Source organism: Candoia aspera, chromosome 6, assembly GCF_035149785.1.
Source record: "Candoia aspera isolate rCanAsp1 chromosome 6, rCanAsp1.hap2, whole genome shotgun sequence".
Lineage (NCBI taxonomy): Eukaryota > Metazoa > Chordata > Lepidosauria > Squamata > Boidae > Candoia > Candoia aspera.
The window spans coordinates 25,517,629-25,543,113 of record NC_086158.1 but is presented as its reverse complement, the minus strand read 5'-3'; the positions used below and the strand labels follow the sequence as shown (position 1 = coordinate 25,543,113).

Here is a 25,485-nt window from a genome sequence, read left to right as displayed (position 1 = left end):
GGGATATTAGGTAACCCTTGTAATAGCAGCATATACATTCAGTAAGACGATTTTTTTAAAAAAATGAGTAAGGGATAATTAAGTTGTTGAATCTATTTTAACAATAAGGACAAAATGGATTATTGGGCTTCAGCAGAAGCTGTTGGAATAAAGACATTTCAGAAGAAAGCTGTTGGCTTTGACTCTGAGTCTTATAATAGGTAGGTGCTGGTGAGAATCTGCCAAGGAGTAAAACTATGGAATAGTCAGTCAGGCATAGCCAAGTGCAAAGATGAAAGGAAAAGCAGGCCACTGGAGAACCATTGGAAATAAGTTAATGACAATAGGAAGATGCTTTTAAACATTCACTTTCTTTGATGGCAAGGTTGTAAGCAAAAGTCTTGGAAAAGGATTTTTTAAACATATTAGAAATGGATAAGATATGGCAGTGTAAAAAAAAACAAACCCTATTCAGAACTTTTAATTAGTGAGCTTCAGCAATATTTAGGCCGAAGAGATTTTTCTGCATAGTAGCAGTAAAAAAACAATGCACATCTACTGTATATGTAGTCAATAGTAATCAAAATTAACCACCGAGTCCCCTTTTTGGGAGAGATGGGCAGTGATAGAAATTTGAAAAATAAATAAATCAATCAAAATATATTTACAGCCATTTTTCACTTGATCTTCAACAGGCCAAGAAAGAGTTACTTCAATTCAAAGTAAGGTCTTTCTCTGTACCAAAAGGATGTATAAGGAAAAACAAAAAGAAAACAAATAGAACGCCAAATAATTATTTTGCATAATTTTGGCTAGCTATAAATGGTTACCAAATGCAGAAAAAGTTCATAGCATTGACAAAAATTAAACCAGATCCTTTCATGTTTTGTAACACTCAATTTTCTTAGCTACTCTATTTTTGCATTCTGTTATGAATATTTGATAACTCAGTGTATGTTGCTAGAGGGAAAAGCCAAGTGTATGTTTGAAATGAAAACAATTATGCTATCTTTGGCTTCCTGTATCCTAAGAGTTAGCTTCAGCCTTCCCCAATCTGTTGTCCTAGTATGTTGGATTATGATTACCCATATTCTCAGCCAGAAAGCTAGATGGGAAGCATGGGGGTCTGTGGTGATAGTAGTAGTGATAGAGAATGACTTCATATATGTCATGACGTCACCACACAAATGACATACTTTGCTTACTAATGTCATGACACATGTGACATCATGGGAATACGATTCTACTAGAATATACTCCACTTCTGTTCACTGATCTTCACTGTGTTAGGAGAACCTTACTAGACTAGTGCAAAAGATGTGCTCTCCCAGTGAACTATATTTGTCTGTGGCAGCTAGGGTATGAATGCAGAGTGATGCTCAGGTGTTCTTTTTCTAGTCAGTAAAAGAGCCCACACAAGCTTTTTTTTTTTTGCAAAATATTTATTTAGAAAACTAGAGTAAATACGGCTACGCCAACAGAAAAATTTTAAATAGCAGAAAACAAGACAACCCTCGTATCGCTTTTCCTATGTTTTTCTAGGTCAGTTTTTAGAATGTTAGTCATGTATGTGAAGTATGCCATGTGTAAACATACATACATAGATATATGGATGTTTTGCAACCCCTTAACTAAGCAATTCTGACAAAGAGTCTCTTCAACTCTTGTAGGAATAGAAGGATGAGTGGATGAAGTGGGCCTATTTTGCAGATATCCCAAAGTTTTCATTCCTAATAGAAAACATTTATCTTTTTTAAAATAAAAACTCAACCAATTCACCAGCCAGAAAAAAGCAAGGAAACTCAGTTGACAAAGTAGCTTCTTCTCCTGTATGCATTACTGTGTAAAATGTGAAATCTACAAAGTTCTGTGTGTTAAAGCTAAAAAAAAAGCAATTCCAACACAGTCACATTCTCTTTATTTTCTTTCTTTTTAATATTTTGTTACAAAGATGGTCAAGAGCCTTCTCAGTTGCTTAAAGCAGTGTGTGCTGCCCCTTCCTACAGATGAGGTGCAAGGAACCAGCAAAGTTCTGAGGTATAAAAATGGACTTCATGTTGTGGGTAAAAGATCACATTTTCAAAAATTCCCTCTTGGTAAAAAAAAATCCCTTAAGTAGCAGTCTTATAGCAGGGAAGTTGTAATTTAGTGAATTATTTCAGCTGTGCCATGTTTCTCTTCTGTGGAATTGTTTAAATATGGTGTTCCCTGCATGTAACCAGAATAGTATAGTCTATTTAAGCACCTCATTTTTCCACACACGTTGATGGGCTCTTTAGGCATAGGAGATCCACCTCTGATGGATGCCCCACCTCTTTTCTCCCCTATGTTTAAAAAAAGCTTTGTTTTTCAAGACGATGAAATTGTTTCTTCCTCTAAAAAACTCCAATGAAACTCTTAAAAATATATCTCTTCCCTTTTGGATTAAAAGGACAGATTGATTTTGCTTTAGTAACTATCCTGATAACTGTGATTTTAAAACTCCCAATGAATGTAGTCTATAAAATGCCAGGGTGAGTAAGAATTGTATTACATATGAAGACATACTCCCTATGTGGGTATACTTCCACTCAGTGATTAACAGTTGTGCAGGATTTCATACAATGGAGGGAGTGTACATATATAGATTACACTACAGATACATCACTCCAAAGTGGATGGCAGGTTTGTGATGGCACTGGTGGCAAAATCCTGCTCTTCCTCATGTGCTTGTTAACTGCATGAGAAGGAAAAGACAGGGCAACAGTTGAATACGATTTTTAAAAAAATAACTCAGCAAAACATGAAAGCACTATGCCCAGAGAAACCACATGGTTTAACTAATTAAACAAAAATATCACGGACAACATGTAGAAATAGTCACATTGATTCCAAGGTTCCCGTTATCTGCAAATAGATGTGCTATGGCAGTGTCAAACACAAGGCAGTCACTGTTCATGATAGCTGCTGCCACGCCATCATGGATGGAGCGTGGTGTTGCTTCCCATGTCAGCCTCCGTCTGTTGCCATTCAGTTCGAGCCTGTATGCAAAGTTCTCTGCTTGTTTGCGAGTGCCAATGAGCAAGACTATGGCAAAGAACTGTTGATGACCCTCATACTTCTCTTGTTTCTCCAGAACCAGCATGAAGTGATGGCCGAAGCACGACTGCATCATCACCCAATCAACGGCTCCCGGCAAGTTAATGTCTGTGGCGAGGAAGACAATGTCTTCTCCTTGAAGGGTTGTGATACTCTTGTGGGCATGCATTAGATGAGACATAACAGCTTCCAAGGAGCCTTGCCATTTGCATGATGCCCCTGGACATGGACAAGAGTAAGGACGATATTCACAAATGTCTTCATGATCTGGCTTTTCTGTATGATGGAGTGTCAGGGAACAGCCTGTGGTAGCATACTGAAAAGACAAAAGGAAAGATCCTAAAATACAGCTGTCTGTTTGCTACTTGATTAAACCCCCACCTGTTCTGCAAAATTATACCACTTCTTTCTACTGTACAGCCTAGCATGATCTAACTTATTAGTAAGAGCTCTCCAGAGCCATAGACCAAGATCTTTCTCATCATTTGGTGCCTAAATGTTTAACCAAAGACTGAAACAAGACTTTCTTCATGCAAAACCTATGCCCTCTGATATATAACAATGACCTGTGTCTTAATTCTGGTGGACACTGGATAAAGGAAATAAATTATCTTGATTAGAAACATTGAAACTAACATTATAGCAGGACATACCATTGGTTCCTCTAGGATTTTGGAAAGCAGATTTTCCCAACCCTATATCATGAAATGGTAGGGATAGAACCTGGGACGTTCTACATGGAAAGGACACTGTTTAATTGCATCTCTAAGATGCCACATAGGTACATCTAGAACACTCTGTAGTTAAGAGTTTTGTCTCAGAGGGGTTATTAATCCTCTCCAGAAAAAAAATTCAAGACGATCTTGGTTTTTGAAAGCTGCATTGTAAGGCCCATTGTGAAGCCCCATATATTACTATATCTCTGAGTATTCATGGGAAAGTCAATTACGTGAGTCTTACCATGGCTTTATTATCTGAGACAGGGTTCAACAGCTGCATGGCAAGCACCCTTCATGTTTAAACACCATTCCACAGAAATGTAGTTCCTGCTCTGCCAATATTGGTTACATATAGTCTCTTGGATGCAACTCCTACATTTTACAACCTGATTTTTTACAAGCGTGCTTTATTTTTTATTTGAAAAAAATGCTTAATCTATTTTTGTCCCCCACCTTCACCCCATTAAGCAAAATAAGTCATCCCAGAGTCAAAATAGGCATAATATAAATTTGCTATGGCTGTTCAGATTTCAACAAGAGGTCTCATTTTCATCCCACTCCATTCTGTCCAAAAGGATTTACCTAAAACATGATGTCACAACATTCCACTTCTCCCTTTCTTTCTCCTTTTTTCTGCCTATCTATATTTCATTTCCAAAGCACTCAGTTCTTGACAGAGGACCCTTTACTGAGAATTGCAGATATATTTATGCTGCAGGAACTCTGGGTAAATGCTGATGATTGCAGCAAAGAACTAAATTTTTGCAGTCAGAATAAAACTCAGAAAACAAAGCATACAAATGCCTTGATTTTTGTTATTCAGTCCAATCCAATCCCTGTTTCCCCACCTTTTAGAGCATACTGATTATGCATAAAAGCCTTTTTATTAACCAGAGAAACGGAGATGAGCACTGCCCCCTAGAGTCAGACACAACTGGACTTAATGTCAAGGGAAACCTTTACCTTTACCTTAAGGACATAAAACAGTGAGAGTGGAACACATGGGATGGCTGAACAGCATGGCATAAAGAAGCGTAAGAATCTGCTTTTTACCAGATCAGATCATGGGTTCATTTAGGCCAGTAAGGCCTACTTTGCGCATGGAGATGAGAAAAGCAATGCAAGTTATGTTGCTTTGGACATTCTTTCATATGCTTGACATGCATCCAGTCTAACTTCAGAATGCAGTTCTCAGAAAGCCTCTATTAATAAAAACAGAGGCCATGTGGTGACGGTAGATCTGTGAAAAGCCGGGTTCAGCTTTACTCTCAGAGATTTTGGGACATTTGCTGATTTTCAGCCCAACCTCCTTCAAGCACAGTTGTTATGCAGGGAAAGACTGGAGAAGGGAGGCTATTTATACTTCTTGAGCTCCCTGAGGAAAGGGAGATATACTGTAGATCAAAAAAATGAAGAACAGGAGCAACATTGATCAGCATTACACAATTGATAAGCATTACACAAATCCTTGATTATTTTCTATTCAGAGCTAATTAAGTCTTTTAAATTTGCTATATGACAAGAAGCTTTTATTCTAGTTCTTAAGCACAGGTAACTACCATGATATAGCTCCTCAAGTAATTCAATATACAAGGGTCAGAGTGCGGCATCCAAAAGTCACTTAAAATAACATCTATCTAAATTTAAAGATCTGAAAAACAGAAAGGAACTGCATATCCATTGCTTATAATACCTTAAAGAAACATTGAACCATTTTCTATGACTGTTTAAGGGAGGTTTTAAATTTGTGAATCAGACATACAGTATAGGTTTAATTATTGGCCTGGAATATTGCATCTACCTGAGAACTCAGTTTAGGCTATTTCCAGTAGATCATCATGCCCTCTATTAATAATGTGCACGCTGCAAGTCCCATCACCTGCCCATCAAAATGGAACAGCTTATGTCCAAGGAAGGGCTATCAGCAGGCATGGGGCAACCACAATGTTTGTAGAAGTACAGAAAGGCTTTAGAAGCAAACCTGTAGAGGGGGACTTGAGGCAACCTGATGCAAGTCAAAAGAGACCAGTGGCTATGGAATACTGACTGACTTATGGGGATGATGGGAAACCATGAGAGATGGAATGGAATGGCTGGAATTCCGAACAAAAGTTCTCCACGCTATCACATCTTTTGACTGGCACTGCTTCCATTTTATATGTACTACATTTTATCCTTTTGCCATCAAGGGCCTTCAGGCAGAACTTATTTTTATCCAGCAGCTATCATTCCATCTTGAATTAACACCTCACATTGTATAATTGCACTGAAGCATTTCCCATGGCATTTTGCTGTTTAAAAGCTGCATTCATAATTGGGCAACCTATAAAGCCTGATCAGATTTGCTGAGGTTGCTGAGCGCGATATTACCAAGCCCAACGGAAAAGCTACAGCTAAGTCAACAAAAAGGTATGAAGCATTTTTGTTTCCTGACAGTTTGGGGAGCTGACTGTTGCTCTACTAATAATTTGTTCTCTGTAAGAGGGAAGGCTGGTGCTTTTTTATTCAGCTCCGTTTACAGCATTCTTTCGGCTGGGAACAAGGTAAACAGATGGGGCTTCCACTGGAGTGATCCTGTAACCCCTGAATAACTCTTGGCTAGCAGCTTTTTGATCTACTACAACACTGTTGCAGAAAATAACCAAAAATATACTAGATTTTACATAAAAGATTGATCAAAGGGAAGTAGGAGAAAGAGAAAAAACACTTCTATAAACTGGGACTTGAGGGATTCTTATAGGAAATAATCCTGGACTTCCATTGTAATGCTAAGTGCATGAATCATCTACTTAAATTATTAAATTTCTAGGCCTCATGGTTACAATGAAAGAAAATACTTAGCATTTCTATAACAGATGTGAAAGATGCTGGCCCTGTCAGCATGAACACGCAGATCTTATCACAAGCCAAATCCACGTTAGGAATGACCATTTTAGGACAAGACTGAGCTTGAACTTTATCTATTTCAGTTCTATGATACTCAAGAATAAGGGCTTGCATCCACTAACCATTGCATATTCCTAGAGGAGCATGTATCATGTGATGCTTTGCAACCTTCCTCAATCTGGTGCCCCCTTCCCCAGTTGAGGGCTTCTATTCCATCTGTTCCTAGATTTTTCTCTAGAGAAAAAAAATGGTGCTGGTAATCAGGAGGATTACAAATGAAAGAGAGCCACAACGAATCATAAGGGAGGCCTGTGAAATTTCAGAAAAGCCTCACTCAAAAAAGTCCTGATGCTTCAAGTGACAACTTCTTCCCAGCATTCAGTGGTCAGGTAGGATGGGAATTCCAGACAACAACACGTGGAGGGCATTTGATGGAAGACAACTACTTCCTAAGTTTGTTACTGAGTGACTACATGTGCCCATCAATCAATCAATCAAGGATATGGGATAAACTACCTAAAACGTATCATTTGAGCATTTGTAAAAGGGAAAGGACTATTTGCATACATCCAAGCAAATCAAATACTGTATCAGTACCTGTAGATTAGAAGGTGGTTGATTCTTCTCTAGGGGAGGTAATTAAGCAGAAGTTGAAAAGACAACTTAAAAATGCTTTAGATGTGAATTTCCTGAATTAAACAGAGTTGGACTAAGTGACCCCCTCCCCCTCCAATTCCTTACAATTCTACAGTACTATTAAATTTGTGTTGCAGTGGGGAAGACATCAATGAAATAGCAAAATGGTGTGACCCAGCATCTAGGCAATTTTACTGAGGATGCTGGGACATGCATCCTCAAAATGATGTCTTTTAAGCATCCTCTCTAAACCAGTTTTTCTCAACCTCAGCAACTCAACCTCAGCAGAATTCTGGGAGCTGAAGTCCACACATCTTAAAGTGATTGAGAAACACTGCTCTAAACTGTTCTGAAGTGTACCACTCAGATTACATTATGATCTATTGTCCATAGGCAAATAAATATAAATGCAACATGTGAAAAAATCTGTTTAAACTGACAAAGAAATGTAAAGTCCTGTAACACTCCGACATCAATGGATCATCAGTGTCTGTTGCTTAGTTAGTCAAGTTATACCTAAATCCTTGAAATCTGAATAGTGAATAATATTTTTTATCTATTAAGCCACTGCCCATTTCCAATTATTCCACATTTTATTTGAGAAGCACTGTTACTCCCACCTTACCTCCCACAATCATAGTTAACTGCCATCTCAGCAACTGAACAGGTTGGCACATGCTGTGCTGGGCACACAGTTAATTGTTTGCCTATATTATTATTTCTGAATTAGTGGAATACTGTTCTCTTACACTGCAGATTAGATATACACTCAGAAATAGAACTTTTGAAATGCAGCAATGGTCTTCTGTAACTAACTTACTATTAAGACTAAGAGTATATTAGGCTTGGTCCAGGCAAGTGGAGAATTTGGATTTGAATGCAGATTTTCAACTTTTGAGGAAAAAGAAATGAGAAAGTGATGGAGTATCGTTTGCTCTCTTTGAGTAGCGGAACAATTGTGCAAACTGATCAAATGTGAAATGTATTTGGTTTACAGCAGGATCAGTAACCTTTGCAGAGGCCAGGAACCAAAATTACAGCAATCACATGAAATTTCATCATCAATCTAATCCTCAAGTATTACAGAAGAATGCTGAAATCTCATAGGAGTTCATCATTCATTCTTTCCTGGGTTCTCATGTGAGAATATAGCTATTTCACCAAATGTCCAGCATTTTAAACTTAATTTTCATTTAATTTTGGGAATCCATGAGTGCCATGTTTCCAACCCCTCTTTTGCTCTGTCCTTGGGCAAGGTTTTAGTTTTAAGTATGCAAACAACCTTCCTGGTTTCCATCTAAACTTGAGTAAGCAATCTAGTGCTCTGTGACTCCATAAACACAAGTCAATAGTCAGGGAGATGTGGGAGTTACAAAATATTTAGAGATCTACCTTGATCTTAACTGTGTATCAAATAGGAAAAAAGAATTTCAAGGAGAGTAAGTCAGAACAGTTTGAACAGAGACCTTGTATATATGGTACTTTTTGATACTACTGTAGTAAGCCTTGCCAGAATGAATGAACATATTTTTATTACAAGACCCGATCATGAAAGTTAAAACAACCGAATACAATTTGAGAATACAGTAAAATCTCATTGATTAACTAAATCACCTACTTCTGTTATTGGGCCTGAACACAGTGAAGCCTTATGGCTTGGGCACAGAATTTAGGTACAGGTGATTTCCTAATCTTTTAGGAAAAATTCTAAACACTATTTGCTTGCCAGAATAGAATCTCATAGGAGAGAATATCTCTAGCTCAGGGTTGAACTGTGGACCCCTTGGTGCTCTCTGAACTTAGTTGTTTGCTTGTGGGTGTTTCATTACCCGACTAGAATCAGTGCTAGTGAGTGTAGGGTTTGCTCCCTGTTTATATATAGTACAGTGGCTTGCCCTGCCAGTTTTAGTGGCAGTGTGGTTTTCTCCTTGGTAGTTCCTTGATTAGGGTATTGCTTTCTGCTTGATCGTTTGTCTGGTGTTAATCCCTGCTTATCTGGGTGTTGGTTGCTGAAGAGGATGTGTTTTGGTTTTTTTTGTTTCTTCTTCGCTTTTTTATTGTCTCTTTTGAATGATGTGTAAATGTGGTTCATCTCTATGTGTCTATTGATTGCTGATTTGTCTGCATGCCAAGCTTCCAGGAATTCCCTAGTGTTTTTGGATTTAGCTTGGTCTAAGATGCTGACAGTTTCCCAGTTGAAACTGTGGTTGAGTCTGTCCATGTGTGGTGAGATTAAGGAGTTTTCATCATGTCTTCTACTAGTTGGTGTTCATGGATGTGCTCAGCTAGTCTTCTGCCTGTCTGTTCTACAGAGTTGGTTGCTAAAGTCCTTACACTGTATGTTGTGGATGACTCCTGTTTTTTATTCTTGGGCTACTGGGTCTTTTGGTTTACTTAAGATGTTTTGGAGGGCTTTAGTTTGTTTGTGTGCTACGGTGATGCCGTGTGGTTGTAATAGTCTGTCTGTTGTTTCTGAGATGTTTCTGATATATGGCAGTGTTATCCTTTTCATAGCTTGTGTTGGTTGTGCTGTAGTGGGTTGAGTGGTCAGGCACTTTTTGATGAAGTTGCGTGGGTATCCATTTTGTTGGAAGATGTTGTATAGGCAGTCTGTTTCCTTGTTCTGGTGTTCTTTTTCTTTTCTTTTCCTTCTTTCCTTTTCTTTTTCTGTTCTTTTCTTTTTTCCAGTGTTCAGAATAGAATCGGCTCATCTTCTGTGGTCATCAAGAGAGGACTGTTGTATGCCCACCTCCTTGCAAGATACATGGGTTGGGGTCCAGGCCACAGGCCTTTTTAGTGGTGGTCCACATACTATGGAATACCCTTCCCTATCCTTACCCCCCCTCCCCCCAGTAGGGATGACCTAGGTCCTGCTGACATTTCATAACTAATACAAAGCAGATGTATTTCAGTTTATTTTTGGCGCTTTGATTAGATTGGGCTGGTTTTATGGGCCCCTATGTTTATGAATGACTTTTGATATTAATTTAATCATACACATTTGGTTTTCATTTTTGTTTTGACTTTGTTGTACCTTATCCAGAGTCCATCAGGACTGAAGCAGTTTGTAAGTAGTATGAAATAACTATATAATTAATAAATATAAAATATTATATGTCCCAGATTTTCACTTTGGGACAGGTTGACTATCCTTACTCTTCAGATCTGGATAAAAGACAGAAGTCTGTTGCTCCCAGAAGGAACAATCCAAAAAGACAACCCCCTCTAGTGCCTGCTTCACTCTGTGGCTAAATTTCCCACCCATCCTTTCAGAAGCCTCCATGCAAGTTTGTAAAGATGTCCAGGGAAGTGGGGCTGTCTTGACCTCAAGTGCTACAAAAGATTCTGTTGGTAGTGAGAGCAAAACTGCAGGCAGGCAGGTGGAAACTGCTGCTAACCCACGATAGATGAGAACAATCTGCACCTGGAAAACAATACTGGTGATCAGCAGATCTACACAAGCTGTTATTCTGAAGCTGAGTAAATCATGAACCAGACATCTTAGGGAGGAGGGGAAGGACAAAGATGAGTGGAGGATGCATGCATCACATCAGCAAAAGCTTGCCTGGTAATGTAGCACTACCTTCCTCCTCTGCCATCTGCATGATGCAGGTGTTCACCCAACTGAGCAGTTTACCTAATACTCTCACCTGAAGGCCAGGTGTGCATAAATCACAGCTGAGTGAGGAACAAAGGTCAATAATACCTGTGGCAGCTTGTTAAATTGTAGATCTCTAGGGCATGGCTTATAATTCCTGAAAGGGGGAGGATTCCAAAGATGAATTCCAGTTTTTTTTTTTCCTAAAATCAACAGTTTGGTGACAAATGTATTATTTTATTCATTTGCTATTTTCTTCCTGTCTTCTCTTTAAAATGTCAGAGGGGCAACCATTTCCTGAGACAGGCAGTGGCTTGTTATGGGCCCCAGGTTTATAAAGATCCTTGCCAATGAACAATGAAAATAATAACCTAAGAGCATTAAATCAATCCTGACCAAAGCTGAAATCCCTATATAAATATTGGGTTCACTCATCAAATTTACCATAGGTCGAGTTGTCTAGTGTGCATATAAAATACAGTTTCCAGATCACAGTGGTTGATTTTCCACACTACACTAAGCTAAAAGGAAAGAAGCCCCATTAGGCTTTGTGTGATGTATGAACCCCTCCTTCCTGAATACTGCTTCTTGAAGAGGAAAGAGGTGTAACAGGAATGGAAAGGAAAGATGTTAAAAGAGCTGAAGTAGCAAGCATCAAAACTGAACCAGTTATGATGGACAAAGCAAGCAAGATTGCAACATCACAGGCAGAGTTTCTTTTCTACTGCTTCATATCAAGCAAATGGATAGCCTTGACTTGTGGGAAAACACTGGGAATAGAACCAGAAAGACATATTTAATACAGTAAAATCTCTATGGAACAAATGAGGGGAAGAGGTATCACTTACAGATGAATCTGAACTTGCGTAATTTTTATATATGCCATCCAGAATTGGTATAATTTACATAATATATTGTAAATGCAGAAAAATCGTGTGAAAATACCGATACAGGTTTCGTCCACTGCAGCTGAAGTCTATTGAATGGGGGTCTGTAAAATTAAGGATTTAGTGTCTTACTATATTGCATTTCTATCTCAAAGAGTTCAAGGTATTTTATCTCTTTTCCTCCTTCCCCTTTATTTTACAACACTCCCTTGAGAGAGGTTAGGTTAAGAAATGGCAACTGAGCCAAGGACACTTAATGAGCTTTGTGGCTCAATAAGTAGCTTGAAACGGGGCTTTCCAACACCGAGTCTAACATTTTTAATTATTTCAAAGATAACGCTTCTGCAACACCAGGTGCTGGACAATGGCTCCTTGGAGCTCCACAAGGGATTTCAATAAATGCAAGCAAGGCCCACATGGTGCTTTTATCTGCATTCTCTACTGCTTTTCAAACAGTGATACCGAACTGATAAAACTGTAGTGTGATACTGTATCTCTGTGGCCTCCAACATGGTACCCAAGATACCAATGTGTCCATAGAGACCTCTTACAGTACTGCCTATAAAATTCCATGTCAGCCCCGATCTTTTACATTAATAATAATAATAATAATAATAATAATAATAATAATAATAAAAACAGTGGAAAGCTACACAAAACAGCAGTTTCCAGCATTGTTCTAGTCCAGTTCTTGACCCTGGTCTCATTTCTTCTAAGCTTAAAACAATGTTATTGTTGTGTCCAAGAAGAAAGGGTTGAGGGGGTGCAGGGTCAAGATCTATTGGAGAAATAGCTTCTTCGGGAACCAAGAGTCACGCAGCCCCAATAAGAAGCAACAGCTGAGCTGGTAGTTGGGTCAACCACTTTGAACTCTAAAGAGCTGTACCAGAAGCTATGGGGTTGTTGGAGATAATGTCACAGTCTCTCTTCTGTTCCGTGCCCAGGATCTTCGTTCTTGACTCCCTTTCTTAGATTTCTCAGCCATCTTGCTCCAGATCCCTCTTTTGCCTAGTGACTCCTTAAGACTTGTTTGTGCTCAGCAGCTCAGCTGCATGACTAGGTAATACCGCCTGTTTAACCAGACTACTGAATTAACTCTTAAGCTAACCAAATAGGCTAAATTTGTGCAAAAAGTGGTAAGCCATAAAAAAAACCTTATCCAAGGCTAACATGCTAATCAAACTTAGCATGTTATACAACTACACCTCTAGTTGTTTATCTGACCTGAATAAATGTGTTTCTCTGAAGCTCTGGCCTAGAACATAGCAATAATACATAATATCCTATAGGATGGGGCAAACATACTGCTTAAGCAGTATTTGGTAAATTAATGTTTTGTAACTGGTTATGTCTCCTATAGTGGGTATTTTATAGCTGTATAAGCCCCCCAGCAACTATTTTGCAAAAAGTACTGTGAACATATTTTCAAAATATCAAATTAGCCAAAAAAGGTGGCATGCTAGTGCCATTTCTACACTACCTGCTACAATCTAATTTCAGTCTAAAACCTTACAAAGATCCATCCTAGAGGAGGCAAAATCCTGCCCCTATGAGTAAGAGACTCAAGACTATTCATAAATCATCCACTAAATACATCAACAACTATAAATACGATCAATAGCTGCTCTGCCCCATCTGATTTATCAACAACATTTGTAGAAAATAAAGCTTTTTCCTGTCTCTTTTATTCTGCTCTTTGTCATATTTGATAAATACAAAGCAGCTTTTGATTCAGTCAGACAAAGGCTAATCTGGGAAAGGAAAACAGCAGAAAGAATCTATTGGTCCATTTTAATTAACATTATTTTAAGATGAAGAACAAAGATGAACTAGTCTGGATAGATGCACTGTTCTCATTAAGACCAGAAAGGAGAACTGCTGAATCAGATTAACAGAAGATGCTCTACTAAATTCAAAAATAAAGGGAGATTAGTAGACTGAATAAACATTCAGTGAAATTAAGATCCATATTTCTGTTTATGACAAGTAGTCCATTGCCTGAACTTCTGATTACATCAGGACTTGACCAGGGCTACCACATGTGAGCTGCATAAATCAAGATAACCACTGGATATCAGTGAGGAGAAAGAGAACATTCTCATATCAGCCAAGATCTGGTAGCCTCAGATTAGAAAAAGTCATCACCACTATTAATTCCTGCCCACTATAAAGCATAGGGATTTCTTCCCTAAATATACCAACCATCTAATATTATTGGTTGCCTCCCCTTTCCCTCCCTTCTTGAATCAACATTCAATAAATTTTCAGGCATATTCTTAAAGGGACTTGGAGATAGCTAAGCAATGTTGTATTTTGTTGTAAACCGCCCAGAGTCCCTCTAGTGGGAGGAGAGGGGCGGCGACAAATTTAATAAACAAACAAACAAACAAATAATAGAACAAGCTTTCACTGACAGTGACCATATGCTCATATACAATGATACATTCATTCTACAGTATAGAATAGTAAGGCACAGATAATGGTATTCCTGAAAATGAGACCAAAGGAAATTTAACAGAGGCAAATGCAACATTTTTCACCTGGGACAGAGGAATCAAGTAAGCAGGTATAGTATGGGAGATACCTGGCTTAAGTACGAACCAGCAGACTGACGTGGCTGCAAAAATAAGCAAATGCAATTTTGATCTGCATCAGCAGAACAGAGAAGCAAGGAGAGAGGCATGGGAGAAATTTGACTAGGGTAAGAAAAACTGATAACCCGCCCTGACAGAATGTCTGCAGTGGTGTGTGTCAAAAAAAAGTCAAGATGGGGGCCACAACTGCATGATTGAAGCCCTGCCCTTTTTTATACCCATTGCAAAAAAGAGGAAGCCCTTGATCACATGTCATGGGCAACATTGTGATTTTATGATTCCCCCTGTACACGCCCCTGGCTCCCACTGAGAAGTGCCTCCAGTCCCAGGTTTCTGGACTAGATTGCATGTGCTAACTTCACACATATTGTGGGAGGAGTTGATTGGAAAAGAAACACATGCTTTGAGCACATACTGCTTTAGCCTTGAATTCCTAATATAGCCAGAAGCAGAACTCTTATTCCTGGGCAGTAACGAAGTAGAACCCATCAATAAAACCTGAAACTCTAGTTCTGTGGCTATCACCTACCCTATCTAGACCTTCATGGCTGCCACAGTTAATATGCTGATTTGGACAATCCCCCATCCTCTTAAAATGGAGTGTCATGGAACTTTGTGGGGGTTTCCTTTGACCTGTACAATGTTTCTCAGTCACAGGTCAAATATTCAGCCAGAACAGCCTACTAGTTCTCACCTATCTAGTATTTCTGCCCAGGTTAAAGCTCTCCTCTCCAGCTAAAAAGAAATCCATAGAAATATTCGAGTGTTGAATTTACTGATAACAGGAACAAATTAAAAAAAGAAGAAGGGATGGGGTGGGGTGCAGTGAAGGTAGGTATTGAGGTAACAATGCTGCCCGGCATTCAGAAATTAAAAAGGTGGGTGACTCTTAATCAAACACACCCATGGCTGATGTTTCTGTAGCAGAGGGTAGGTTTAAAGTTAGGTTTTCTCAATGTTGTCCAGCATCTGAGCTACCATATGACACTTGTTCCTGAAAGACTATTCTAAGGACTGCTTACTCTGAGCAAACAGACTGGTGGGCACTTCATCTTTTTATGAATAAGAGCCTCCAAAGCTACTAATTGTGAGAAGAAACAGGTAACAGGGAGGACAGAGCACTTCTGTGCTTGTTTTTGATGTCCTAATCCTCCCTCTCTGTTGGCCATCAATTATATCTTCTGATCTTGGCCCAAAAAATGTGTCACTGCTGTTGGATGTTGCCACAAACCACTAAACCAAAAGCAGCTTTGCCATTGTTCTCAAGGAGCTGGGTTCTACTCATTTGTTTATATTTGAAAGGAGGTGAAGGATCAGCAGAGCAATTTTTCCTCCTAACTGCCAAAACCCCCAGTTGCTTGTTTTGGATCACTAAAGTGGTCCCATAAGTACAGATGATGACATTTCCAAATCAAATTAGCAATGATAATTTAGCTGCAAAGGCAACCCTTCTATTTCAAATATACAGGTTAAACGGTCTCCTTCAAATTAATTTGTACATTGAATTAATTTAATTAGTTAAAATTATAAACATTCACCCCCAAGTATATAGTGATTTATTATGAAGATGGCACTTTTACAGATCTAATCTGGAGTCACAATTTAGGAGATGATTGAGTTTGGGTGCTCTGGATTCATCTCACCTCATCACATCATCTCCCACAGCAGCTTTTCTTGATCTGGTGTCTTCCTAGAACTCCCATCCAGTGAATAAAAAGGCAGAAGCTCCTTCAAGACAAATTTGTCAGTTGTTGACTTCAGGGAAATGCTAATGCAGCTTTCTTAGTTGCAGTAGAGAAGTGGTATACTATTTCCACATTTGGAATGTTTTTTCAACTTCTAGCCTAGGAGTTCCTGGTAGTCTCCCATCCAAGTACTAAGCAAGTGCAACTCCATTTAGCTTTTTGAGATCAGCCGAAGTCAACCAGGCCCTGGCACCTAGCTGGGACAAATCTCAAGATGGCTATCTAAGTTGGTTGATATAAAATTTTAGTTTAGTGTAGCGTGATAACTGTAAATCAGTTTAAAGGCTAGATGGATTGACCAACACAATTTTGAGATTAGTTGGCTGCTCTAATTATATTATACACTGAATTGCATTTTTCCCCCCATGGTTATTCTTCTCAAGCAGGAAAAACTAGCACTTCTAGTAATGTGCTATGATCTCCCCGTTCTCCTTGGAGGCTGTTAACTCTATGGGTGACTGTAAAGCAGTGATGTAAAACTAGGCAACAGTAACATGAGCCTATTGCTTTTTGTTTTTGGCAACACACCTATATTAAACTGGAAGAACAACTCTCATTCCTCCAAACAGGTGGGCTTAAATGGGCAACTGACAAAGGCTAATAAATAATATTGATTTTTCTTGGCCAAGGAAGAGCGATCACACTATACCATCCCTTCTTTAATGCCCATAAATCTCTCTGAAAGATACAAACAGAAAAGCTTTATTAGCTGTATATCCACAAGGGGTTGGTTTCCTTAGTAGGTCAGATCAGGAAAAGATCTGCTTTCGCTGCACCAACTCCACTGCAACTGATGCTGCCCAGAAATGGTTTTGAGATGTAACCCTCAGAAGTTTTAACTGTACACCTGAAAACACAAAGCGTGAATGCAGTAAGCAGTTAGTGCTTGGAGCTGAGAGGAGCTGAAGTTCAAAATAAGTGGACTACACTAGCTTGGGAGTCTTATCTGAACCTTCTGATACAACCCTCCTGAGCATGTTGTTCATACTAAGAGGTAAAATAAGTAGTGTGTATTCTTCGTTTGCCTTTAGATTCCATGAGATCAGTTTATAGAAACTTTCTGGCAACAGAACCCTGCCTTCCATGAGAGATTTCTTACCTAGGTTATTAACAAAAGGAAATAGCTTAGGGTAATAATGCTAAAAGGACACTTTTTTGATGCGTATTTATTTTGGAGATTCAGTTCAAATGATCTTGTGTCTGTGCAGTTTCTGCCCGTATGGAACGTCCAAACTTGCAGGAGAAAGGAGGAAAAGTTAAGATTTTCTTCCTGACTTCAGTGGAAAAGTTTGACAGTGCTGCCCTTAATTGAGGCAGATGTGAAGGAGAAAAAACTTTTCATTTTCACACATGCATGCTGGTCAGAGGGAAGTGCTATAGCTCACTGGCTTATACCAGTCAAATTCTGAGGCAAATATAGTCAAGAAGAGAGATGACTCAAGAAGCAAGGCAGGAGTTTTAAAAATAACAGACCACAAGCAATAAAGATTTTAAGCAGAGACGTAAGACTGGGAAATGTAAATTGGGAGAAAAAAAAACCTGTGTGTGTGAGCAACAGTGAAAGAAGATGTGGGAACTTGGGAAACTACCTTTTCCAAGACATTGATATTAAAGCAAGCATAATTATGCCTATTACATGGCTCTGTCCTTTATATTCACTTTTCCCAACCTGAGGACGTCCAGGTGAACTGGACTACAATACACCCAATTTCCAGCCAGTGCTGGATGAGGTATGTTCTAAGGCACTAAATTGCCGAAGACTGACCTACCCTGCTCAAGACTACAGAATGAGGTAGAAGCAATGTGGTGTGGTACCTGAGGACATTGACTAGAGCAGGGTGTCTCAATCTTGGGAACTTTAAGATGTGTGGACTTCAACTCCCAGAATTCCCCAGCCAGCAAAGCTTCTGGGAGTTGAAGTCCACACATCTTAAAGTTCCCAAGGTTGAGAAACACTGGGCAAGAGAGATCCAGCTTCAAATCCTTCCTCAACCATGGAGCTCACTAGCTGATTCTTTCTCAGGCCAACTGAACCTGCAGAAGTGTGAAGAGCATAAAATAAGAGGATGCTCCTCCTTATGTACCTCCCAGGACCCAGAGGAAAAGAAAGATACAAATGTAAAACCAAATGAATAACCACTTAGAACCACATAGAGACATTCACACAGGTTCTGCTTCTGCAAAGAGTAGGAGTTGGATCATACTTCATTGAGAAGAATGTGCATTTTAAAAGACCATTTGAAGCACCAGCCATTTAGACCACATGCACACATCTGTACATAATATGATGGTGATGGAAACAACAACAATAATAACAACAACAACACACTTTCTCAGAATGCCATCTTTATCACAGAAGTTTGCTCCAAAAGCTTTTTTGGAACTTCCAGTGTGGAATACTCTAGCCCCAAGAAAGTATGGCTGGCACCAGTTTTGCTGTCTTTTAGGTGACAAATATTCACCCAAATATCTTTACATACATACATACACATATAATTTTATTAAATATTCCAAACTTTCCTATTGCAATTGGCCTTTCACCTGCTGATTACTGTGTATGTATTTTGTGTAGTTTGCTTTATTTCATTTCTGTAAACTGGTTTGTGATAAAAGCAGTTTTGGAAATCTTTTAAGTAAATATTGTAAAATAAATTTACCTGGATACTAATGTGTATGTCTGTCTTGATCTTAGTATTTTTAACATGAGCAGGCTAAAAATACTATGTATGAAATGAACTGATTTTGCCAATTCCCCAAGAGATACTGACCTTTCAGTCTCACTTATATCCATATTTACTCAGTGTTCAGAAAGGCATATTCCCAGGACATTGTGCACAATTTGCTTCTTGTACTTCTCAGGATTTCTAATTGAGCAACAGTTTATTTGATCAACCGTTTATTAGCAGATACTGAGCTAATATACTAAGCCTGAAACCAGCATGTATTAAACACATTTTGAATGTGTGCTTGATTTTTAATGGTATATGTATAGCCTTCAGCTGAGTCTACAGTACTGAAAAAAGTGGCTCTTTTTATATAAATTATAATATTTCACATTACATTTCAGGGCCTCAAGATGCTTGTTCTCCAGATGTGTTAAAATCAACCCTAAGAATTCCTTGTGGAGGAATCTGGGATTTTTACTCCCACTATATCTGAAGGAATCCAGGCTGAGAAAGACTTTTCTATGAAGGTTTTAAATCATAATAATTTTGTCTGAAGGTAAAATAAATTATGTTCACTTTCCACATACAGCTACCTTCAGCATGTTTAATTTGTAATACAGTATGCCAATCCAAACAGTGTCCATAAGAGGTGCATGGTGGCCCACATAAGCTCTACCAAGCTCATTTGCCATTTCATAGCATCATAAAGTGGGAAGAGAACTTCACGCCATCAAGTCCAACCCCTGGTCAGAGCAGGAACCCAGAGTAGAACATCCCAGACCAATGGTTGTCTAGCCTTCACTTAAACACATCTAATCAAGCAGTAAGAGCAGTGCAACATTGAAACCAATTACTCCACCTTTCTGTCTCACTGCTCTTACTCCATCTCACTGTTTGCTCTTAGAGAAATGTTTGTTCAAATTCAAACATAGATCTATTATTCCATGTCCTGAACTCTGCAATGGTAGAGAACAGATCTTGATCTTCTATGTGACATCATTTCAGGCATTTGAAGACAGTTAACATATCTCAGTTGTCTTTTCTCAAGGCTAAGCATACCCAGTTTGTCACAGACCTTAGTTTGTACTCCCCTAATCATCTGCATTGCTCTTCTCTGAATCCATTTTAAAAGTTTGGTGCTCGGATGTATTTGAAGTGGGTCTGACCAAAACCGAATACAATGGAATAATTACTTCCTATGATTTGGAAAATAACTTTGTTGATATAGACCAATATTGTATTTGTCTTTTTTGCAGCCACATGACACATCTGGCCCATATTTAATTTGAAATCAATTCCTAATCTATTTTTCACAAGTACTATTACTAAGCTAGTATTCCCCATCCTATAGTTGTGCTTTTGATTTTTGTTTCCTAACTGAAGAACTTTTCCCTGTTAAATGTTACTCTGTTACTTTCTTCACATTTCATTTCTGTCTTTTAAGGTATTAGTTAGTCCACTAATAATCTGTTAATTTGGTAAGCATTCCCTCCACCTCTTCACCCATCACTAATGAAAATACTGAAGAGTAGGGGACCCAGGACTGAATTTTGGGATGGCCCATACTCTTCCAGCACAATTTTCAAGCCAGCTATATATCCTCTTAATGTCATGCCATTCAGCCTTCATACAGCTAATCTGCTGATCAGAATGACATGGTATACATTATCAAAAGTCTTGCTGAAGTATTTGCCTCTTGATGACAAAACAGAGGAGCTGACTGTTACCTGACAGGTCCTACTACATCCTTGATGGGCTGAGTGGCCTAATGGGAAAAAGTTCAGTAGTTCAGCAGTAGAACATACACTTATATGAGAGTGTTAAATTCTTAGTATCTTTAGGTAGATCTGGAAAAAATCTGTATCTGAAACCATGGAGAGCTACCCCTAGTCAATGTATGACAACTTTCCTCTATCAGTGTTCTCCAGTTGATTTGGATCACAGCTGCCATCCATCCTCACCAGAGTCCATACTATCTTAGTCTGATGAAAACTGTACCCCTTGGTATCTAAGACAACAGTCACCTAGTTGGGCCAATGGTTTGACTTAACAGCTTCTTATGCTGAGCAGACCTAGGCATATGACTGTGTTATACTGAATCAATTAGAATCAAAAGTTCATATAATTCAATACTGCCATGTATGATTGGCAGAAAGCTTCCACCTGAAGTTCTAACTCAGTCTTGTTACCTAACACTTTTGGAAGCAATATGTTTTACCCCTAAACTAGAGATCCTAGGCATGGAACCAGGCATGCTTTCCTTGTTCCACTCCCCCTAAATGAAAGAAAAACAACTACTCTATCTAATGTCTCTTCTTCTCTTTTAATTCATATCTGGGGATCAATGGGACAGCACTACTTCTCCAACTTAGCTTTCATTTCTTCCCAGGAGCCTTTCCCCTGGATAAGTTAAGTAACATTTCCAGCCTTGCTTTTTATCAGCTGACCTTAAGATCTGTCCCAATGACATGTTAGAAGGTTTAGAGTGCATATTGATCAGCTTAAACCTAACTCTTGGGAGCAAAAGACACTTGAAATTGATACCAGTATATCAAGTTTAGAGACCGGGTTCTTGAGATCAGTAGTGGTAAAAAGTCAGGGTAGAAAACAGCTCTCCCCGTTGCCAGCTGATACATCTTTTTCTTTTTAAATATTAGATCACTTAGATGCAATGCAGTAACTGCTTCCCCCAGTAAAAGTATCACAGAAGTAGAAAGAGGAGTGGAGACATTTTGAAGAAAAAGCAATAAATAGCACAGAAGGGGTCCTATGGGACTAATGCTATATGGTGCCATCCATGTTCATCCTGTTGACTTGCTATAATCCTTTTCTTTAATAATGAACTTGGGTTGGGTGGGTGGATGGTTGGGTGTCTTATCATTTGAGAAGTAAAATGGGTCCCCCCCCAAAATAGGGAGTAGTTCCTACATATCTGCATGCATTCTGTAAATGAAAAGACACCTATTTTTAAAAACCTAAAAAGACAGTATCTGATAAGGATCCAGAAGTAGGATCCAAGGATGTAGGAACTGGTAGTAGGATTCAAGGATGTAGGGAATGTTGAATAGTCAACTAAAAGAAGGAGACAAAGAGAGATCCAGAGAGGGCCCCTTCAGGCCACAAACAGCTTAAAGCAACCTTCCTCAACCAAGAAGTCTTCAGATATTAGACCACTATGCCTATTTTCTCTAGCCAACATTCCCAATGGATATGCCCACACATCTGTAGGTCACTAGGTAGATAATGATGGCTTAAAAGATGTATCCTGGAATGATCTATTACATTATGCTATTAATAACTACAGCACAGAGATTAGCATCACCCCGAGAGGTCTGCAAAAGTATCTAGCAGGATTAAGGCAGGATGCCCATTAACTGTGATGCATTTCACTGAACTGTCGTTATAGAGGCTTCTAATATAAAGTGGTGGGAATCTATGCTCTAGAATAGCTCCATTTATAATTCCTGTTATACCAGTCATATTACTTTGTAGCTGCTGAACAGTGACACTTCCCAGATATTTAGGAATCTTTCCTCCACACCCTCCACTAATTGGGGCATTTGTTTCATGTTATTATTTAAAGTGCTTTTAGTGGCTTTTCAGTGCTACAGTTTCACCAAGCAATGGACAAAAAAGTGTACTGTTGGACAACAGATGACATATCCACAGTCTTTAACATAACAACCGCCACTTGGATTCTTATTTTTACTTCTATTTATATATATATATTTACTATATTCTACTCTTTGTATTTATTGTGATGGTTTTAATCGATTGTTGTAAACCGCCCAGAGTCCTCTGATGGGAGGAGATGGGCGGGGATAAATTAGATAAATAAAATAAAATAAAAAATAAAGTTTTGAAAAACAATTTCAAATTTGCAGACCAACCTGAATTTGACTGGAGGAAGTTTTAAACAGAAATAAATATATTTTTGCAGCTCACCTAAACATCTGAACCTCAAAGGATAGACCACAGGGCCTTTTGAGTAATGGCTCCAACACTGCTTCTTGTACATGTCAATCTAACAAATCTTAGTGATAGGCATTCATAAAGCATCCTCTACATAATTCTGAAAGTATAGGCAAGGTTATATAAGAAAACATTATACCCTTCAAATAGTCCTGCCTCCAGTCATTTGGGACTTCTTTATTAACAATAGCACCTCTGAATTAGAATCAGTTTACTGGAAGCCAGTACAGCTGGTGCAAAATCTGAATTATTTCCCAACTTTTTGTAACTTGCCAGCATCAGAAAAGTCGCACTCTGAAGTTACAAAGGCACTGCCTATTAAAATACTTTGCTATTGTCTGGTTTGTAATTAACGAAGAGATTATCCAAGCCATGTTCAATTGTTTCACACAGAACCACAACTGCTGTTCAAGCCGAAGCTTGTAAAAATATTTTCTGGCCACAGCAGGTCTTTGCGACTCAGCAGGCAATGAGCGTACAAGCATTCAGTCTGATCTCTCATGGCAAAGCAATCTCATCCAAGACTGATTTCACACCCCTATCTGAATCAGCCAGATTTCCAATCCAAAGAACCTCCTTTCTTGGATAAACAATTTTCATATTTTTTCTCCATCTTCCTTCTTAGTAGTGATCCACTCGGTCTCTCATTTAGGCTGAGAAGTGTCATCTGCGTTTTGGTAAGAAAGCTGAAACTTCCAATTTATACTTCAGAATGATTTACTATAAATTTGGAAGAACAGTGCGGAACAGTTATGGGGGAGGATGAGAAAAGCAGCCAATACCACCTTCAGAAACCAAACATTCAGGAAAGACTATGATACTAAACCTGTACGTTCCTGAATTTTTTCCCCCAGTGTAACCTAACTAAGGAGGCAAGTTTGCTATAGAGATCTATGAAACAAGATTAGGGAAAAACATACAGCATACTTTTTTTTAAAGTCCTCAAGACTATTCACATACATTTAATTCAATTTCTGTTACAACAATCCTTCAGGGAAGCATTCTGTAACGACATCCTCCAAATGTAATAGGTCTGCAACTCCAGGAATTCTTAGCCACCATGGCCAAAGGCAGCACCGGCACAACTGAAGAGGACCCGCTTGAGGAAGGCTGCCCTAAGATACTACTTTAAATAGCCCACAGAGGGGGTATCAACAGCTGAGATAAGAATATTGACTTGGTTAGATCCAGGGTCCACGCGAGATTTATATCGGGTGCCTTCCTAGCTCTATTTCAGTCTTTCCCCAAGAGAATGCAGTAGCAACCATTCTGTTCAAGTTCATTTTTCACCCGGGAGATGGTTCGTAAGCAGAAATCTTGAGCAGATGGTTTCATTTCATGAAATGCTGGTGCCGAGTCCAATATGAAGTGTAATGCATAGGCGAAAGAGCGACTGGAATGGTCGTCTGAATGAACTTAAGGATGCCAGGGACAGAATATATAAAGATGTCGCTACGCCTCACTTTCACGAGTCTTTTAGAGAGAGAGGTCCCCGGAGAAAGGAAAACCGAAGACTTTTCTAGTCAGAAGTACAATTTCAAGGCGATCACCGGAAGTCTTCCCGGGGGGGGGAACGGGGAATTTTATAAAGCCACTATTAGAAAAACAGTTGCGATTCCCTGCCGCAACCTCAAGGGCAGGTGCTCAGACCAGCGGCGTCGGTCTCCGTCGCTCCATCCCGTCCCTCTCCCCGCCCACCTTCCTTCCCGGTGGCATTGCCCGTCGACTGCTCCCACCAGCCTTACCTTGCAAGGGAAAAGAACTGCCGAGGCCACTTTCTCCATCGCTAAGTTCCTGATGCTGGGGGTCAAGGATCCCCTGCATGTGGGGCAGCAGCTCAGCTTCTGCCGGCATTGGTTGCACACCAAGTGCCCGGCCTGGCACTGCAGGATCGGGGGCAGCACATAGTCGAAGCAAACCGGGCACTCGAACAGAGAGGTCAGCTCGTGGTGTTGAGGCGAGACCGGACCCCCGCTACTTTCCCCCCCTCCAGGGCTCGAGATCACAGCGGCCGCGGCGGGGACCGCGGAAGAGCCGGCTCCGGCAGCAGAGATGGTGGCGGCCGCGGCGGTGGTGTTGGCAGCGGGGGCAGCAGCCGGGGATGGCGTGTGCTGCTGCTGCTGCTGCTGCTTGCCGCAAGGTTTGTTAGCACTGGGTCCGGCGGAGGACGGGCGGCTCATTTCGGTCGGAACAAACCATCGAACTGCGGACCCCGAGCAGATCGCTCACCGAAACCCCGCAGGGCCCCGCCAGTGGGACTCAAAACAACAACCCCCGTCTTCCTGGAGCCGCTGTTCCTTAGAGAACCGGCTCGGGCCTCGCCTTGGCGCCGCAGGAAACCGCGAGCGTTCCAAAGTGTATCAGCGTTCCAAAAGAGAAGCCTCAACGTTCCGCGGGCCAGCTCAGCGCTCCGAGCCAAGTCCTTCGCCCCCAACAGCCCTTCCGCTCCTCCCCCGGACAAACCGAGCGTGGTTCCTTCTCGGCTCCCCACACCCACCTCCCCGGAACATTAATCTGACGCAAGAAAGAGAGGCAGGGGGTGGTGTAGTCACAGGCTGCTCCCAAGCCGATGTCGGCTCCTACTGAGCATGCCCCAGTTTTTGCTAATGGCAGGCGGAGGCTGCAATTGCCTCTCGTCCTCGTCCCCTTTCCTCCCGCGGTTTTCCCGGGGACCCAAACGAAGGCCCTGGAAGAAAGAGAAAAAGGGGGCAGAGGACGGCAGGAG

General features: G+C 40.0%; 1 protein-coding gene across 1 annotated transcript; it reads right to left on the bottom strand.

Annotated features, from left to right (window-relative positions):
- Positions 1–1,880: 1,880 nt before the first annotated feature.
- Positions 1,881–25,231, bottom strand: SIAH2 (siah E3 ubiquitin protein ligase 2). The gene is made up of 2 exons (XM_063306569.1): positions 24,506–25,231; positions 1,881–3,373 (listed from the first exon to the last, which is right to left on the bottom strand). Exons 1-2 carry the CDS (start codon positions 24,938–24,940, stop codon positions 2,816–2,818), a joined length of 993 nt encoding a protein of 330 aa, XP_063162639.1. The 5' UTR covers positions 24,941–25,231; the 3' UTR covers positions 1,881–2,815.
- Positions 25,232–25,485: the final 254 nt, after the last annotated feature.